The 13,948-nt window shown below is 42.2% G+C and overlaps 1 protein-coding gene across 7 annotated transcripts in view; it reads left to right on the forward strand.

Moving 5' to 3' along the window:
* TLE3 (TLE family member 3, transcriptional corepressor) overlaps positions 1-13,948 on the forward strand; it is a 59,752-nt gene that overhangs the window by 21,665 nt on the left and 24,139 nt on the right. For 2 of the 7 annotated variants that reach the window (XM_069098186.1, XM_069098188.1), the window contains exons 5-7: positions 1,979-2,041; positions 3,910-4,014; positions 13,673-13,877. In XM_069098186.1, the coding sequence (XP_068954287.1) occupies positions 1,979-2,041; positions 3,910-4,014; positions 13,673-13,877 (373 nt within the window). The remainder of the gene's footprint in view (positions 1-1,978; positions 2,042-3,909; positions 4,015-13,672; positions 13,878-13,948) is intronic. The other 5 variants (XM_069098189.1, XM_069098191.1, XM_069098190.1 and 2 more) reach the window with 3 other exon arrangements.

Consider the following 13,948-nt stretch of genomic DNA (forward strand, 5'->3'; position numbering starts at 1 on the left):
TTGGCTTGTATAAGGAAAGAGATGTGTCAGCTTTGAATAAAGTTTCAGGAATATCGTATTTCTTCGTTTTCCCCTTGGTGGAGAATTAAGTGGAAATGGGGGGGAAACAATTCTCCTACCCCAACCCCATGGAATCCGGAAAGATTCCTGATGGGCAGAGAGTGAACCAAGGGTTATAGAATGACCAGTGAACTTGATGCAGTGCCTCTGTGGGCAAATTTTAAATCATGAGACTATTCCAGTGCAGAAGATGTCATTCTTGCTAGTGTTATTTCTAGGTTGTTAATTACCAGGGAAAGTAGACTGCACAGATTCAGAAATAATAGCCAGGCTGAAATGATAAAAGGGTAGCTATGTGGTGTGGATAGAGTGACAGACCTGGAGTCATGAAGATCTGAGTTCATATTTGGCCTCAGATATTTAACTAGCTATGTGTGACCCTGGGCCAATCACTTAACTGTGTTCCCTTCAGTTTCCTCATCTGTAAAATGAACTGGAGAAGGAAATGACAAACCACTCTAGTATCTTTGGCAAGAAAACCCCAGATGGGGTCATGAAGTAAGTGTCAGATATCACTGAAATGACTAAACAACAACAAAATAATAAAAAGTTTATTTAAAAGAAAGCCATATGGATTGGGCTGTACAAAGTATCTAGATTGGGCCTCCTCAGTAGCTGAAATCCCTCTAGATCTAATTAGCCATCATTCTCTCTAGGGCTAGAGGGTCTGTTTCTTTATGGTTCAAAAACAATAGCTAACATGGAATAGAAGAGGAAAGTAAGAAGCAGCATCTGGTTAGAGCAGGAGGGGTAAGAATAGGGAAGAATTCGTCTCAAAGGCAGGTGCCAGTGGGGGACTTGAAAACTTTTAAGTTATGCCCATTTAATTTTATCCTGTAGTTTGGTCTTATCTTGACACCCTAATAAGTAGAGATCATCAGACCAGAGGGGGTGGAGATGGGGCTGAGGAGAAAGCTTAAGAGATGTTTGTTGGAAGGAATCTGTTTTGTTGAATTTTCTTTGATAAGTACTTTTAAAGTTAATTCTTGGCCCAGTTCCTTGCAGTAGGCAAAATCAGAACTGAAGTCAGAAAGACCTAGGAGTTGTGCATCAACGGAAGCCAAAACTTTCCCACTTAACTTGATTAAACAAGCACAGCTAGCTGGCCCAATGGAGATAGCATGAAGGACCTGAAATCTTGTTCAAATCTGGTTTTGGACACTTAACCTTTGCCACCCTGGGCAAGTTATTTAATCTCTGTCTGACTCAGTTTCCTACCATTCCAGGGTTATTGGGATGATTTTTTAAAATTTAAAATATTTTTAAATTAAAGGGGAAAAAAATCGGTTATAGTTTAAGGTTAGGTTTTTTTGAGGAGATTGTGTGTGTGTGTGTGTGTGTGTGTGTGTGTGTGTGTGTGTGTTGGGGAGTTGTTCTTGCCTTCAAATCATGCCATACTGATGGTCATGTGTTCTGCCTACTTAGAAAGGTCACCCCTGGCAATCCTCATAATTGCCAGGCTGCTTGGCAACACTACCAAGAAATTTCTTTATATTATCTTCCAGTTTATTTGAGACCTTGAATAGATGTACCTGAGAACAACCACTGTGTGTTCTTGTAAAACAATAGAATGTCTTTGATAAGAAATCAGAGCCTCTAAAGAAATGTAGGTTGGGGAATCCTAGTCGCTGGACCTAGCCTATTGACTTTCTGGGCTTCTGAATACAAGTGCAAGGGGTGGAATAAATCATCTTTCAAGCCCAGTCCAGGCGGAGCCCCTAGTATAGATATCCTCCCTCTAATCAACCTTGGGTGGACTCATGAGGAGAGAAGGTCTGCTATTGCTTGTTAAAAGAGAAAGCAGTTTTACATTGTGGTTGGGAGTCTGGAATTAGTCTCGACTGTGACATTTTAGTGACTTTGATTTATGCTCCCAAGTTGATGTATGAAACTTAATTTGATCCCCTTTTCTTTTTAGACAGAGATTGCTAAGAGACTGAACACAATTTTAGCTCAGATCATGCCTTTTCTGTCGCAAGAGGTAAGATATGTTTTCTTCTCCTTTCTCTCCTTTGTTTTAAAACATCTAATGAATTTCCAAGTCACTGTGTTCTTGAATGGCAGCAGAAGCCACTGTCTTGAGTTTGATAATGTTGATCTGAAGAGATACAAGCATTTTCAAGGCATAGGCAAATCTAAAAGTGCATATTTTTAATAACACTGGGTCAAATGGGCTTCTTCCTGCCATCCCACAGAGGCAGTTCTACCGTCGGTGCAGTGTCTAGTTAATTGACTGTACTTGGTGTACAGTCAACTGGGATATTTGGCTGTCTTGGTTTAGACCCTGCCAATTCAGATCAACCCTGCCCACAATTATGAAGATGTATATATATAGGTGTCAGCTTTCTTATCTATAAAAATAAGGGAGTCAGATCAGAAGACCTTTACAGTCTCTCCCAGTTGTAAAGCCTTGTCATCTCTTTGAGAAACAAATTATATTGAACAAAAGCCCTCAACAAATGGTCAGCCTAGACCAAGGTGAGCTTATTAGTTCCCACTTGTTCAGACATTGTCTTTATAAAAGGCCTTCCACTTGGATAGGAGCACAAGATTCCGAATTTTTGGTGGGAAGAGATCTTAGGAGTTATCTTTGGCTGGTTCCTATTTCAATACCAAAGCTACCTGCTGGGATGCTGGGCTTTTGGGGGGGTCACTTGTCCTTGGATATTCCATACTACATATGATAGAGACTTAAAAGCAAGCACCCCTCCTGCCCCTCACAACTCACATTTATCCTCTGGTCTCAAAAGTTAGCAGAAATGAGAGGATAGTTGTTAACATTCCTTTTTAAGTCTCAGCCCCCAAGGTGACTGAATAATCACTCCCTGTTAAGGTTGGATATCCCACCCCAGCTTGTCACAGTAGATAAAACACTAGAGTAAGAATGACATGACCTTAAATCCTGCTTCAGATGACCCAGGACAAATCACCTTACCAGCTTCTCAGCTTCTTCACCTGTAAAATTATCCCCATAACAGTTGCACCTACTTTCTAGGGTTGTTGTGAAGAGTGGTATCAGACTCAAGTAGAAATGGATCTCTGTGGGCCACATACTGACTTAGAAAACCACAAATGAACATTATCTATGTTGTATTATATTTTTATTTATTTTGTTAAACATTTCCCAGTTCTGGGCCTGGCTTCGAGTCTGATAACCCTGGTCTTGAGGATCAAATAAGATAACATTCTTAAGATACTTTTCTAGCCTTGAGGTACTGCTTTGTGGTGGTGCTTGTTTATATGTATAGTGAAGAGGTAGGATAAGTAATCCATTGAGTCCCCTGCCTCACAACCATTCACAGATGGATTTCTTCCATCTTGTCAGTGTATAATATACTGTCTTATATGGAGAATTGCTTTGCATTTTCATATATATGGGTGGTGGGCAGAGAAGAAGAGAGTGTTTTGGGCAAAGACTTGGGAGGTAACTGAATTCTGTGTTATTTTACATCAAGGGTTCTTTGAACTTTAAATAAAATATCTATTTTTGGGTCATTTTAGTGTTATTGGATTCCTTCGTAATCTTGCAACTTTAATTTATGTTATAAACATTAAGTTCATAGACTTCACCAGACTGACAAAGGAGTCCATAACATATAAGGAAAGTTAAAACCCTTGCTCTATATGGGTTTTAAAAAAGAGATAAATATGTGAGCAGAATGAGAACATCTTAGCAATATGTTTCTAACCTTTTTTTTTAAAGGTAAGGAGATATTGGGGGGAACAGTGGTGGTCCCTGTAACTTTGTTGTCCAAATCCTGACTTAGAATTCTTCCTGTCACTTGTAGGGACCGTCTCGTATTCTAATACTTGTTTTAATGGATGTTCTTACATTCTTGTTTCTTTTAGCATCAACAGCAAGTTGCACAGGCTGTGGAACGAGCCAAGCAAGTGACCATGACGGAGTTGAATGCTATCATCGGGGTACGTGGACTCCCCAATCTGCCTCTCACCGTGTGTATATCCCTTTTATTCCTCTCATTTACCATAACCAGAGATCAACCCTGAACTCAGTTGGTCTCAAAGAATGGTGGCTTTAAACCTCCTCCTGGACCCCATTGTGAATGTCCTAATTGGTTTTCCAAATTGTTTCCTAGTTCTCAATCTGGAAGGTAGCTGAAAACAGCTGGATCCCTCCTCTTGCCTCCAAATTTCTCATTTGGTATGACTGTTAGCCTGCAAAGGGAGAAAATTGGTTCCTCAGGGTTATCCTTCCTTTGCCTCAAAGTGGCCATGACCCAAGGTGGAAGGAAGGGAGACTGTCAAGACTAATACATGGCAAAAGCTGTTGAATAGTGGGGCTTAAAGGAGGCGTCATCAGACTTCCACCCTGGCTTTGAGATGGTGCATCTTCCTGCCTTTGGGGGTCAGGCAGTGTTCAGTGCTATTTCTCTAGGCGAGGTTCACCCTTCTTTTAGCCATCTGGGATCAGAACTGTCTCTGTTGTACTGTTAATGTGAACTGTGCTGTGAAACATTGGTTTTTGCTTTGATATCCCATGCATCAAGTGACCTGTATCAATGTTGATTACATGGCAGGTGACTCAGCTGGCACAGAAGGTCCTTTAGGTCTTCAAATTGGATTCTGGGCTATACATGTAAATGTTTCTGTGCTGCATGAGCTGCCCAGTGGGGTGGGTGGGGTGGCTTGCCAGTCATCATCTATTGGACCAATCAGATTTCTGTGTTCTCTTTCCTGTTTCCTATCTAAGTACCAAAGTTTGGTGTGAACTTATAAATGTTTAGGTTGCGCACTAAAAAAAAAAAATTCTTTTTTCCTTTCCCTTCTACAGTTTTATAGGGATAGGAAATGGATCTTTTTGGTATAGGAAACTCTTAAATGGGGGAGCTGTTTCTGCCAAGAAGAAGTTGGCACCTGCTCTACAATTTAGAGTCTGTCTGGAGCATCAAGAAATTAAGTATCTTATCCAGAGTCCCACAGCTAGGATATTTTAATGGTGGGACTTGAACTCAGGTTTCCTAGTTTTAAGGCTGGGTCTCTATCCATTCTACCAGCTGCCTTACTGATTTACATTGATCTTTATTTCAAGGAGGGGAAAAGATGGAAGATTTTCCTTTGTTTAGCAAAAGTTTCTTTATGGCTATTGGGTTTTTAGTATGGTTTAGTTAGGAAGCACCACATCTTACACTTGAGTTTTCATTCTGGTTCTGCCACTAAGTTAATGTGTGATCTTTGAATAGGTCACTTGACTAACTTCACTGAGCCTCATTGTCCTGATCTATAAAATGAGAATTTGGTCCCAGTGGTCACCGTTCTAGCTCTCCGAGGTTACATTTCAATTGTAACACCACTGTAATAATGCACTTAGTACTTTTGAAGTTTGTGAAGTGCTTTGAAACCACCCCATGAGGAGGCAGTATAAGTATTATTACTGCCATCTGATGGATGAGGAAGCTGATGATCTAGGTGGTTAAGTATTTTGTCCATGATGATAAGAGCTAGCAAGTATCTGAGGTGGGATTCAAATCCAGGTCTCCCAAGTGTACTATTATTTTTCTCATATCATACTGCCTCTTACTAGCTTTTTTTTTAAGCAATCGGGGTTAAGTAACTTGCTCAAGGTTACACGGCCAGTTATTTCTGGGTGTGGTGCTAAGTATCTGAGCCCAGATTTGATCCCCAGGTCATCCTGACACTGGAGCTGGTGCTCTTACTCGCTGAGCCACCTGGCCGCCCCTCTTACTAGCTTTTTTATATTGGCTTGCTGACTATCTGCTTAGGATAGGAAAACTGAGGCACCACTTACACTGGGAATGATTGTTTGCATTGACCAACCCAACAAGTTTGTACTTCTGGGACCCATTCACCAAAAGGAAACTCCTAAATGCCATCAATGAGTGGTGGTTAGCCAAGCCTGGAGTCTGCTAATGCTGTGGCTAGGGTAAATATTCATCCTGATTATCCTGGAGAGAGCAAAAAGGAAGGTGGATAGGTATTTGGGCCAACAAACCCGAAAGTCCAAGAACCCAGGAAATCCAAGAATGTGAGAAAACAGTTAAAGACTTCCTAGGCCTTACATCTCAGAGGCATAAAGAGGGGACTTCAAAGGAAAATAGACTGCTAAACCCAGAAGGGACCTGGGAAATCACCTGGCTACCACCTGTATTTTACGGATGACAGTGCTGGGCTCCAGAGAAGGGAAATGGTTTGCCTAGTTCTACCCAGTGTATTAGTGGCAGGGCTAGGATTAGAAAGTCTTGGGACATCCAGCTGACTCTAGAATGATGTGTTTGTATAATATGCTCTCTCTGTATTTAGAGTCAGGATCTGAAATGTTTAAGGATGTAAGGGGACAAGGGTGTTTTGGGAACTGATTGGACAGGGGAGAACGGGTGGCATGATTCTGCTCTTAGAGTTCCTAAACACTGACCCTGATACTCTAAAAGTAGACTTCATGTTTCTGCCCTGATTTTCACAAGTGTAGTCACACCTCATGTGGTAGATCTTTCTTTCCCTCTCTCCATTCATTCCTTCTTTCCCAAAACTGCCTTAACTTTTGACCCTTCTTTTCCTCCCCTCTTTCCTCTTTGGAATAAGGACAGCCTGGTGAATATTACTTAATTAAAAAAAAAAAGAACAGTAAAATTGAGGGAAGACTGTACGCTTTGATTAGCTGAGTTTCCTTTAAGTAGTATTTAGGAAGCTACACGTTAGGTCAAGGCAGCTAGAGGCAGATATTGGAATTCAATTAAGCCAACGAGTGGGGCCTGTGACCCCCATTTTCAAGGTAATTGCTTCTCCGGCTCTGTCTGAATGCAGCCATAGTCCTGTCATTAAGCAGGCAGCCATTTAATCGCTCCTTCTGACAGAGTCTCACAAGGCAGGAATTACGGGCAGAGGAGGCTGTGCTTGACTGCACTCCAGCAAAGGAGAGCTAATCCAGTCAAGCCGTCCTTTATCTCTTCTAGAAGAAGAAGCCTGAGACCCAGCAGCTCCTACAGTGAAGATATTTGAAGCTCATCAGCTGCTGGGGAGTGAGATAGAAAGTGGGGAGTGGAGGAGGTGGATAGGAAAGGTCTTGGCCTTCATAGTAGAAGGGCAAGTGGTTCTAGGAGGCAGAAACCTCCCTAGGCAGAGCAGTGGCAATCCTGGCAGCACCCATATGGGGGCTGGCCAGTCTGAAGGGCAAGTTCCTTTTAGTGTTGCTCTGGCTTTCAAGGGAGGGGCCTCTATTGGGAAGTAGGAGTGGGAGGAAGGGCAAAGGGCTGTCAACCCCACCCTCTTGCCCAGTTCACTTGTGACTCAAGTGTCCTAAGAATAAATCTGGAGCCAGGAGATTGCATCTGTTCTGGTTAGCTGGTAGGGGGTGGGTTAGGCTGGTGGCAGTAAAGAGTAGCTCCGACCTTGAGTCCTAACTCCCAACCCTTTTCTAGAGGAAGTCTGAGCTGGGGGTGATGGAGGGAGTTTGAGGAGACAGTCCATCCTTGGTCTGTGACTTACAGGCTATGTTTATATTTCCAGAAGTGGGGTAGAGACCCTGCCAACTTATTTGTAATCCAGTCTCCGAGTTTACTTTTAACTTGCTGGTCACAGTGCCTGGGATGCTCATAACTGAAACTTTTTTCCTCTAGTTCCTAGCCTAGAGGCTCTCTTCTCTTTTAATACATCCCCTGGATGAAGACTCTTAGTAATACCATTTACTACCATTTACATCCGGAGTTCTTTACCTGGTGTCATTGAACTTTTTTTAAAAAATATTTTGATGATTGTTTCAATATAACTGGCTTCTTTTGTTATCTTACATAGTTTTTTACATATATTTAAAATCATTATTCTGAGGTGTCCATAGGCCTAACTAGACTGTGAAAGGAGTCTTAACCTATGCAAAATAGGTTAAGAATCCTCACTACAAAGTATCAGAGTTTTTAAAGGGGGAGAGGAAGGATAGACCCCTAATTCAGCTTATTGGCCCTCTGGTGGCATTGGGAACAGAGGAAGGGATGATACAGAGTATTATTAAAGATTGCAGTGAGTTGGGTCCAGTTGATGAAGTTTTGTTGTAAAAGCACAAACAAGCAAGTAGGAAGTGAGAGTTGTTTGCTCTGAAATGTTGGATAGGAAAGAAGGGCCTCTGTCACCAGGACCGGGAGTCGGTAATCTTTCTTCCTTTCCTTTGAGGTCAAGAACTGTTAATTTTATGCATCTAGGACATTGTCTTTGGCTCTCCTGTGAAATGGAGCCCTTGATTTGGTCAGAGCTCTGGAAATGATTAGACTACTTTACTAAATTTAACCCAAGTGGTGAACTTAGAGTGGTGAAGCATTAAATCTGTTAACAAAGGCATGAAGCATGATGTACATAATCCCATTAAGCACTCTACACGAAAGATCTTCCCGCCAGACCTTTCTTGTCAGTTTCCGTGTCTTCTTCTTCTTCTCTTGATCCATGTTTCTTTGGCACCTTCACAGAAGATCTCAGAGGGAATATGTGTCTGCATCGAGAGGGTAGCACTTCCTGAGATCTCTTTTTGTTTGGAGTGAAACAGGGAAGGGGGGTGGGGGGGAACCTGACTGCTTAGACCAGCAGTGCCTGATCTCTAACCCACATTTCCCCTCATTTGGGGCCAAAACGCCTGGGTGGTTTCGATTTTCTTTTGCAGTATCTTTATTGTTTTGTAGGAAAATCCTGGTGTTCTAAGGATTAGGGGAAACTGGAGCCTTGAAGCTGCAAAATGGCTAAGGGCAGAGCCTTCTGCAGTTATTAAAGTGATTTATACTAGTGTGCTAAGGCAAAGGCTTCCCAGATCTTGAAAACATGACCGCGTGATGCTTCCCCTCTTTACCAGCTCTGCAGCAGTGTTTTGGCTTCTTTTATCAAGTCAGGGCTACTTTTCAGACCTGGCTGAAGTTTATGAGAGACCTGGCTTCACTTGAAATGGAGAAACCCAGGTGAAGATAGACATTGACTATTTTGGAAGCAAATTTCTTTACAACCCTTACTATGTGGTATGTAAGGTGGTTCAGTTTACCATTTACTTAACACCTGGTCTAGAGCTATTTGAGGCTCTTGGTTGACCAATAATAGAAGATTACACTCTCAAGGAATTCGAGTTCTTAGGAGAGAAGAAGTCTTCTCACATGCCCCAGCCAAGCGAGAACTTTGGTTCAGTTTCTTACTCATATTAAGTGCTATCAACTCATTGTTTAAGAGGTAAGGGGGCATAGAAGATCTGAATGGGCTGGATAGTGGATAGAGCAATGGCCCTGGAGTCAAGAAGACCTGAGTTCAAATCCACCTCAGATAGTAGCTTTGTGACCTTGGGCAAGTTCCTTAACCCTGTTTGCCTCAATTTCCTCATCTGTAGAATGAGCTAGAGAAGGAAATGGCAAATCACTCCAGTATCTTTGCCAAGAAGACCCCAAATGGGGTCACAAAGAATCAGACACAACTAAAAAGGACTGAATAACAGCAAGAAGATCTGAAACCAGAGATTTAAACAGCAAGGCTTTTCCATCCATTGATAGACAAGGCAGAATTGCCTCTCCCATCAGCCATTTGCCCGATTTCTACCTTTTATGTGGTCCTGCTTCAATGAGAAGTTCTCAGTTTTTGAATTTATGTATTCATTGACTAAATTCTCACCTGTCCCTGCCATCTCTTAGTCATATTTGGATTCTGCTTAGCCAATTTCTGATTCAGTTGTCTGGACACATAGAATGTGCATGATAACTTCTGAGGTCTCCTGCAGTTCTAAGTCTGTGTTCCTCTCATGTAGGTCTCTGCTATGCATGAACAATGGAAATAATTCACTTTGTGTCTGGTACCATTACACTGGGCCTCCTTAGACATTCAAATATTTAGTAATGCTAAGGGATCACATGCCCTTTGTTTCAGAGATGGGCTGGTCTTAAAAACTTTCTTCTCCCCAAACAGCTACTACCCCTCTGAAAGAATATGCCTATGTTTATGATCTTCCCTGATCGAAGAATCATAGCTGCAATTAGAGATGGGGAGAGTTTCCTGCACATTCAAAACTTACAATATTCATCCTAGTCATTTCTTAGATGTGCTGCTAATTCCATTTTACATATCCAAATGGCCTACAATTCAAATTCCCAGTTCTGTCTTCCTGTGGTCAGAACAGTGAAAGAGTGGATAGTCAGGGGTACAAAGGAGAGATGGGAAGGATGAAGGTACATTTCAACAAAGCATCTGGTTCCCATTAGAGGGAGTTGAATTCCTGACTTGAAGGATGGTGCTCGAGAGCTCATGAGTGAGTGTGAGTGTGTGTGTGTGGGGGGGGGCCTTCGGAGGGGGATGTGGGAGGATTACCAGAATGCTTTGGTATGGGGAAGATCACACAGTTTAGAACGACTCTCCTGGTTTTGTTGTCATTATTGTTTGTAATAGAAGCACACTTTCAAACAACTTGAGCCTGGCAATGAGGATATTGGTCTCAAACCTCTCATGCTTTCTCTAAATTGAAACCAGCCCCCCACCCACCCCCCAAAAAAAAGAAAATGTGGTTGTTGACCTTTACCTTCTGCCCTTCTTGAATGAATGAAGTTTGATTATCTTTCTAAAGGCAGCTGAGTGTAATGGAAAAGTTTATTAGGCTCAGAGTTGAAAGCAAACGGTTCATATCCTGCCTCCAGTACTTAATAGTTGTGGAACATAACCATAGACAATTCATTTAAATTCTCTGGGCCTCAGTTTCCTCATTGTCAAGTGAGTAAAATACCTGTAAGATTTACTTTGTAAGATTGTCGTGAAGAAAATCAAATAAGATGATGCTTATAAAAATACATTGGAAAATTTGAAAGCACTACATAAATATCAGTTATTATTGTGTTGGATTAAGGAAAGAATTATGCAGATATGAAATGGCATTATTCTATTCGACTTGCATCTTCATTAAAAATATCCCACATGAAAAGTGAATTAAAAAACCATGGCCCTGCCCCCTCTGGGACTACATGGACTTAATCCAGCCCCTCTCCACCCACAGACTGAAAGGGAAGGGATGTGCTAATAATAACCTGTGACAAAATTGCATCAATTCTGGAATTAAGTCTAAACTCATAAAAAAAAAAACCAAAAACATTGTGATTATGTGTAAATAGTGAAGGAAGTTCTTGTCATGGAATGACTAGAGTTGCATCTCAACACTAGCTATGAACCAAGGGTATCCCTTAACTGTCTTCTAATTGGTCAAGGAAGGCTTACTGGAAGAGGTGGACTTTTGCATACTAATGATCTCAGACTACACAGCTTTAGATGTCTTCATTTTATTCCATAAAATTATCTGGTTATTGGCACAAGGTTTCTTCACTGAAACCAGCAGCCAGGAGAGCTTATATTTCAGTAGAACTTTTTATCTTGCTGAGCAGCATTCTCACAATAACCTAATGATATAGTTATTATTACCTGCATTTAACAGATAAGGACGTGGAGGTTCAAAGTCATAGGTTGCTTGTAGTCAGGTGGCCAAACTGAGGTTTGAACAAAGGCTTTTCCACCCTCAAGGCTGGTGCTATTTCTATTACAAACCCATCATCTGCTTTTGTACCTTAATCATGGTAGCAAGCCCTGCCGTCTTATGCTCTGTACCCTTCCTCCCTCATTCCAGGTGCCATTCAGCACAGTTTGTGAGTGTCTTTCCCTTTGACTCATGAAAGCTACTTGTAATCAAGATTGCTTCATTCATTGTATTTGAATCTATAACACTTAGCACAGTATCCTGGCCCATGACTGGAACAACTCAACAACAACAAAAAGAGAAATAAGTGAATGTTTGGGAATGTGTGGCATATGGATGTGTCAACCTGCTAATTTTTTAAGGATCTACTTTGATTAAAGTCCTGTGCCTAGGTACTGGGAACAGACAAAACCAGAGAGGCCATAGTCTTCAGAGAAGTTTACATTTTAAGGGGAGGGTAGAGCATGTATATAGACAGTTACAAAAGGGAGATTATATTAAGGTCTTGGAAATAACCAAGAAAGGCTTTTTGCAGGAGGATGAACCTGAGCTGTGCTCTGAGAACTAAAGACTCTAAAAAATGGAGGAAAAGGAGGGGTGTCATTCCAGACCAGAGGGCAGGCTGTCTTATGGCATGAATTTGGGAGTCAGAATATGGAATTCAGGAAATGGCTAATAGATGAGTTCTGTCAGAATGTAGACTGTATGAAGGGGAGTGATAGGAAATAAGTCTGGAGAGGTAGGTTGGAGCCAACTTGTAGAGGGCATTAATTAAATGCTAGGTTGAGGTGTTTATAATTCTGATGGCAATGGGGGGAGCCACTGAGGCTTTTTGAATGGGGAAAGTGACATGATCAGACCTATGCCTAAGGAAATTACCAAAGAAGCTTGAGTTCTATGATAAGGAGCAGCAACCTGGAGTCATCATTGGGGAGGAAATGAAAATCTCCAGCTCTTGACCCTAGAAATCATCATTGCCAGATATCTGAACCACTGGAGTCTTAAACCCTTATCATTTCTTGCCTGCACTATGGAAATTTTTTATTGAGTTGGGGGGAGGGAGCAGCATATCTGTGGCCCATCAGGATACCATCTCACGGTTAAAAATGAATCCCAGTCCGACAAGAATTCAATGCTATTGATTGTATGACCACCTGAACTCTATATTCTCTTCCCCCTCTCTCACTCCCTCCTTTCCCTCCGACATTAAAAATCTCTTGAAAGGGAAGAGGTCTGGGCAGATTGTCAATAACACCATTTCTTCCCAGGCCCCAGCTGATTTTTTGGTCCTTATTCAAAAGGAAGTGATGTGCTGCCTGGTCCACAGAGCTGATGGACTGTGGTTCGGTCCTGATGAATAGCTAAGTGTGCTGTGAAGACTTAGAGCCTTAGTTGGAGTGGTAGCTGTCCAAGAGTTTATTCACCATGGGAAGCTTGCATTTCCCATGGATGTATTTCCTAGAAGTTTTGGGGTGGGGGGAACTTGTGGAATGGAGGCCAGATTAGATGGGGTGCGGTGGGCTGGTTCCTTCAAAATGTTAAGGTAGTCAGTGTGAATCTAGGTTCTGTCCTAGCCCTGTCTCCATGCCACCCCCCCCACCCCCCCAGTACAGGAGACAACCTTTCCTTAGTCTCCTAATAACTGTAATTTCTCAGCTGGCAAACTTTCCAGGCCACAAAAACTCCAGGGTCATGGGGGCAGGGACTTTCCTAAGGATGTTGCCATAAGAATTGGGCTGCCAGCATTGTTTTTTAAGACCCCAAAACTGGGATACGTTGAAGAGTTAAAAATGAATTCCCTTGAAGTAAGAGGTAGTCCTTGATGAACTGGGCTTGTTCTTTTAAAAAGCATGCATTATTTATTGCCGTCTTGGAAACGGGCATTGAAAATACTGTCCTGAGTCTATGTGGTGAGTGTTTATAGAAATCTCTTATCTAAATTGAAGTCCATTAATTCAGGCTGTTCTTTCCAAGAGAAGAAGATGTTGTCTCTGCCTTGGTCAAAGGTTTTGGGTTGTTTTCCCCTAACCCCTCCTACCCCACCCCCATTAGGAGTGCATGAAACCAGATTTGCCCCTTCTCTACTCACTTGTATTATCATGTTGCCATTCTAGTACTTTCTGATGCATTACTTCCTCATCAATTTACTTATCCAAGCTGGCTTTATTACAGCAGCAGCAGCTCCAGGCCCAGCACCTCTCCCACGCCACTCACGGCCCCCCTGTCCAGTTGCCGCCTCACCCTTCGGGCCTCCAGCCACCAGGCATCCCTCCAGTCACAGGAAGCAGCTCAGGGCTGCTAGCGCTTGGTGCCCTTGGCAGTCAGGCCCACTTGACTGTGAAAGATGAGAAAAACCACCACGAGCTGGATCATAGAGGTAAGGCCATGGAAGGAAAAGGGGGGAAGAAAGAGGAGGAAAAAGGATTCCATTAGGACCCCAGTCCTGTT

Source organism: Petaurus breviceps, unplaced genomic scaffold (genome assembly GCF_028583685.1).
Source record: "Petaurus breviceps papuanus isolate PSGF00001 unplaced genomic scaffold, PetGlider_PUasm1.0 37, whole genome shotgun sequence".
Taxonomy (NCBI): domain Eukaryota; kingdom Metazoa; phylum Chordata; class Mammalia; order Diprotodontia; family Petauridae; genus Petaurus; species Petaurus breviceps.